General features: G+C 41.9%; 1 protein-coding gene across 1 annotated transcript; it reads right to left on the reverse strand.

Annotated features, from left to right (window-relative positions):
* Positions 1-3,595: 3,595 nt before the first annotated feature.
* LOC140581212 (trace amine-associated receptor 4-like) lies at positions 3,596-4,591 on the reverse strand. The gene has a single exon (XM_072703090.1). The coding sequence runs from the start codon at positions 4,589-4,591 to the stop codon at positions 3,596-3,598; it is 996 nt and encodes a 331-aa protein (XP_072559191.1).
* Between the last annotated feature and the right edge of the window lie 1,409 nt (positions 4,592-6,000).

The raw sequence follows: 6,000 nt of genomic DNA on the forward strand, positions 1-6,000 counted from the left end.
TATGACTTTTGCACAGTACTATATACTGTATCCTGTAAATATGTATTATCTATAAATTTTCTAATTTAAACTGCAGCAAGATAGGACTCAACAGATACAACATTTTAGTACAGCAGCTGATAGGAATACAAGAGTAAGACCTTGTGAACCATACCTCTGTGTGAAGTCCTGCAGCAGACTGACTGGGCAGTAGAGAAGGCTCTCTAATATACCCTAATCATCCAACAGATACTTCGTAGCCTATGACCAATGCAGCCTTAGCTTTCCCCAATAGTGTTAATTAACCACTCAGTCAACAGGCTGCTCCCTTGAGTAAACGCTTTTTATTTCAGTGTTTTTGGTAAACATTACAGCAGTGTTTGATAGTAACTAAATGAGATAATAACTGCAGGTGTAAACATTACTTACTCACTGTAGCAAGATGTTTGAGGTGAGAACTGTGTCCATTATAGAAGGAAACGATGCAGATCGAGTAATGTAACATACACGTATCTGTAGAATGTTCACCATGGTCATACCTCCTTATTGTGTATGTCATGAGCTTCCGGCACTTTAACAATCTTGTGAGACACAAACACGTCTTTTCCCTACTGCCAAGGCCCAAGTCACACAGACACACTGCCCTCCCTCTACGTTCAAGGCCCAGGTGCACATGTGTCTTAAGTCGTTCTGACACACAGACATTTCAGTTCAATTTTAGTTTTATTTATATAGAGCATCTTCACAAGATTGCATTGTCTCAAAGCGCTTTAAATTACCCCCACCCAGACCCCCCAGTGAGCGTTATCCACATCTATACACACTGTATTTATGACCAGCCATCTCCCATAGCTTTGGCCTGTTCAGGTGACCACATGATGATTAATGCTCTGTAGTCACAGGAAACTTCACGTCATTTAACTGACGCTGATGGGGTTCTGACCACTGGGGATAATAGTGACTTACACACTGGGCCACAAAGTACCAGTAAAAGGTTAGCAGTTCATGCTCATATTACTCGCGGCTGACTTTTGTATCTCAGCTCTCAGCCCTGTTGGTACCGGTTGGTGTCAGGGGCGCCCTGCAGGCTGTGCGATCACAGTACTAAAGTGAGGAAGCGTCCTATTGGGAATAATCTGTCTCTATACTCTATCTCTGCTGTCATGTTGAAGACGTCGCCTGAAGCCACCACCTTATAGACTGGGAAAAGGCAGATGGTATCGCATACAGTTGCCACTCATTGATGGTGTGACTGAGAGGTTTTGAGGGGCAGGTGCTGAAAGCCTTTGGGGCCACTTTGTACCTGTAGATGGACACACTGTAAAGAGCTTAGGCATAAGGAGCTGGTGCCCAGACACCCCCAGCTCCCCCCACCTCCATGCCTGAGCCTGGCTATTGTTCACCTCCTCCAGAACTATTTGCTTTGGAGGAGTTTATATACTGTAAAATCCTGTTCTGGGTTTTCTACAGTCTAGTGCCCTGTGCTGCCTGTGTTACCCGGCCCAGATTAAGGTGTTATCTGAACCAGCAGAATAAGATGCACAGGCTGAGTGGCCCTGTGCTGCCTGTGTTACCCACCCCAGACTGAGGGGTTATCTGAACCAGCAGCAAAGATGCACATGCTGAGTGGCCCTGTGCTGCCTGTGTTACCCACCCCAGACTGAGGGGTTATCTGACCCAGCAACATTAGATGCACAGGCTGAGTGGCCCTGTGCTGCCTGTGTTACCCGCATCAGTCTGAAATGTTATGAGAACCAACAATATAAGATGCTCAGGCTGAATTGCCCCCTGCTGCCTGTCTTACCCGCCCCAAACCGAGGTGTTATCTGAACCAGCAGCAAAGATGCACAGGCTTAGTGGCCCTGTGCTGCCTGTGTTACCCGCCCCAGACTGAGGTGTTATGTGAACCAGCAACATAAGATGCACAGGCTGAGTGGCTATGTAAATCTGTAAATCAGTAAGGAGAACAACAGTTTTCTCCAACACCAGCTTACGGCAGTTTATTTCTGGACATCACAGAATTTACTTACGCTCAGTATGTCTGCCTAAGTAATATATACAACAGTTTAAGAGATATTGATTAAACATAAGTGTGACGTCATCCAGGACATCCAGACAAAGTATATGTGTGGAATATGGTCAACTCTACACAGTCAGTTGTCTGTTGCAGCATCTGGTCAGCATTTTGTCTGAGTACGTGTGCATCTCTTAATGTGGGTATTAGTCAGGTCTTGGGTCTGTCCTTCTTGTCTGTGTCTAGAAAGGCCACACTTGGTCTAAAGTAGAAAACTTCAGGGAATGATGGATAGGTTGGTATATGGCTGCAGTCGCTTCTGGCCTACAGGGCTGATATGAGGGCTATTCCAGGTGCTCCTAGGGGAACATTTCTTTGGGTATAACAATACCTGTCAAACTCTCCTGCACCATACATTCTGTACTTGGTTCTACCTCTTCTTGGAGTTCTTCCAAACCCCTCTTTTAGTTTTGTCCTGGACATCCTAAGGATATAGGTAAGTCATCACGGGTTGGTGCTTGTGCTGAATGGTGGTACCAGTACTAATACCCACCTGATCTAAACTGGCTTTATTATGCCCAGTGTCTCCGTTTCCTAAACTCTGATTGGTCAGGTCCTTGTACAGTTTGTAGTGTCTGTAACAGTCTGTCAGTGTAAGGGTTCACCACTCTGTCCTCCTGTTTTTACTGCAGCTTTCAAACAAGGCTGCTTGCTCTGCTCTGCAGGTACAAGCATCAGTACATAAGCAGCCAGCTGGCCTTGGTCCCTCACAGATTTTTATCCTGTTAGCACCAATGAGTTTTTGTTTCCTGTCATCTGCTAACTTCCTGCTATTTTACTCTGATTTATAATGTCATTATTTCAGTCTGAAGGGATGTACCTGTCAAATGTTTGGGTGCTTTGGTGCAACTATTATGATGCAAAATATGAAAAATTTAAATGTCACCCCTTCAATCATCATTTTGCACTCACATTTTCTTACTGACAGTTATGAAGATCCAAATTATACAGGAGAGAAAAATGGGGAAAATCAGTTTGAATCAGGAGCCAATGTGCAAAATAAACACTGCTATATAAATTATATATATATAATGTAGTTTGCAAGCAAATAAGATTTTATTTCCCATCTTCTCTTATCTTCTGGATTTTTTTTTTTATCTGACTTTTAATGTCATCATCATTAATCTGTAATGATGTACCAGTTGAACATTTTGTGTATTTTGATGTATAATATAAAAATACTGAATTTAAATCTCACCAACACGGTTTTGCTTTCACATTTTATTATTGGTATTTTTGAAAATCTAAAGTGAACGAGAGAAAAATGGTGAAAATCAGTTTGAATCAGAGCCACTCTAAAGAATATATTATATATCATTTATTTTGTTGTGTTTAGTTTCCAATAAACAATAACTAATATAAACTTCTCCATCTGTGCTATACCCCGACGTTAAAGGCAGATAGCCAGTATAGATCATTACCAGATACAGGAGTCAGTATCAGAGGTGCAGTAACATCAATGTGGGAAATGAGAGAAAATGACAGAAACTTCAGTCACACTATAGATTGACCAGTATTTCACCTGGATCCTCAATAATAAAATTAATCAAATTTGTTAAATATTTTCCTAAAAGCTTTTCTCAGTGACTCCCTAAACCATTTAAAGAAGAATGAATAAATAATAGGATTCATTACTGAATTCAAATAGAAAATCCAAACAAGAATGTCATACAAGTACTGTGTGGATAAACCAGTGACTGGATCTATGATTGTGTATATAAAACCGGGCGACCAGCAGGACAGGTACACACCAGTAACTATGCCCAGTGTCCTGGTGGATTTTTGCTCCATCTTAGACAGAATGATTCTAGACTTTTCCCGGTTCTCAACAGTAAGAATTGTGACCTGAAGAGAACGGGCTTGTTTATGTGCAATAACTAGGATTTTCAGGTAGAGGCCAAGCATAAATAACCCTGGGATAAAGAAAACAAAAAGAGAAGATAATATGCTTGACAGCTTGTCTAATAACACAGCACACCTTCCCTCACAGTTTAATTGTGTGAGGTAAACATCCTGAATTGTCAAGCTGTTTAGCTCCATCCCAAAGCCGATGAGGGTAGAAAGAACCCAGCAGATCAGGATCATGCACTTTGCAACATGAGTTGTGATCAAAGTGTGGTACAGCAGAGGCCGAGAAACAGCAACGTATCGCTCAACAGAAATCAAATAAAGCATAAAAATGGATGCTGCAGTGAGTGAAGTTTCTACACTGGTGTGGATCTTACAGAACCAGTCACCCAAATACCAGCAGGTTTCCAGGGAGCGTATCAAGCTAGGCGGCATGACCACTGCCCCTAGGAGGAAGTCGCTCACAGCCAGGGAGAGGATGAGGTAATTAGTGGGAGTGTGCAACTGTTTGGAGTGGGATATAGTAACAATGACGAGGAGATTTCCCAGCACAGTGAGGAGTATGGTGGCCCCTAACAGAACATACAAAGAGGCCCGTATTGTGATTGGATAAACAAGCTTTAGGCAGGAAGTGTTTGAGGATTCGAAGCAGTAGTGTACACTTTCAGTCTCAGATTGGTTAGTTTTCATCGTTTTGTGTTCCAAAGGATAAAAAATCAACCTTTGCAACCTGCATGGGGAAAAGAGAGAGATTTTAACCTGCACATCCACATCAGTCGTGCATTTAAAATGAACTTTTTTATGTATGTAGATTTTTATACACCTATACAACGTATCTTTTTTTTCATTTTTTCTCAGACGTACTATTATAACTAATCATTTGCAATGTCCACATCTCTCATTACATATATACACATAAACATATTCTTGTGTGTCTAATTTTGCAGGAAAACATTTTTTTTTTTGTCCGAAATCAACCACCGGAAACTTCATGTACTTGAAACTGATCATATCTGTCACATAATGTTATGATAATGTGCCGCAATACACAGGGGTATCAGGTTTTAAGTCTTTCTAAATTTTAGTCAGATTAGGAGTTTTGAATATTTGTTTTTCTTAAATACCCTCAATTTCTGTCGGTACATGCATACAGCACTGTGCAAAAATCTTAGGCAGTGAAAGAAAATTCTGGTTATATGATCGTCACTTTGCAGGAGGGCTGGATTAAAGGTATTAAGTGCCCCTGAGCAACAGCAGACATGACGTCACGTCAGAAAAAAACGGAGCTGATTGGTGGCTCACAGAATGCATGTAACACAGGGATAATGCTATACAGGCTTTTCAGTGGGTGTCAAAGAACAATAAACTTCCATCCATTTTCTATACCTGCTTGTCCTGTGCAGGGTCATGGGGGTCTGAGCCTATCCCAGAAAGTACTGGCGCAAGGCAGGGAATAACATAGGACGGGGCACCAATCCATCGCAGGGCACACACACACACACACACACACACACACATTAACACACACACAAGTTGGTCTTCCTATCTAAATGGGGACCGTCCATTCATTTCTATGGGAAAAACCCTAATCACAAACACGACACCCTTAACCTCTACCCATCCCTAACCTTAACCATAAGTAACCAACCCAAATACAAGACTTTTGGCATTTTTACTTTTTTGATTGCATTCACAGATTTTTATAAAACTGAGGATATCCAAATGGGGACCTCAAAAGATGTCCCCAAAAGTAGGAAATTTCAGGTTTTACTACACTTTGGGGACAATTTGGTCCTCAAATGTGATCTATGCAAACCCACACACACACACACACACAACTGGGTAACTTAATTTTACCTTAGAATGGTTTTGGACTGTGGGAGCAAACTGTAAAACCCAGAGAAAACCCACGGCGACACGGGGAGAACATGCAAACGTCTCTGAGAGACTCAGATCCCAGAGGAAACAGCTAACCCTGCTTCACCGTGCCGCCCCCGAACAATCATATCAAATATAATAGACGTTAATTCACATGAACTTGCTAAAGGACATTGGTGAATGGGAGCGGGGGGATTACGAGGGGGTGTCCTGCTTGGTGC

This window comes from Paramormyrops kingsleyae, chromosome 19 (genome assembly GCF_048594095.1).
Source record: "Paramormyrops kingsleyae isolate MSU_618 chromosome 19, PKINGS_0.4, whole genome shotgun sequence".
NCBI lineage: Eukaryota > Metazoa > Chordata > Actinopteri > Osteoglossiformes > Mormyridae > Paramormyrops > Paramormyrops kingsleyae.

Coding starts and splice junctions, on each gene's coding strand:
- LOC140581212 (XM_072703090.1), bottom strand. CDS start 4,591: ATGAAAACTAACCAATCTGAGACTGAAAGTGTACACTACTGCTTCGAA.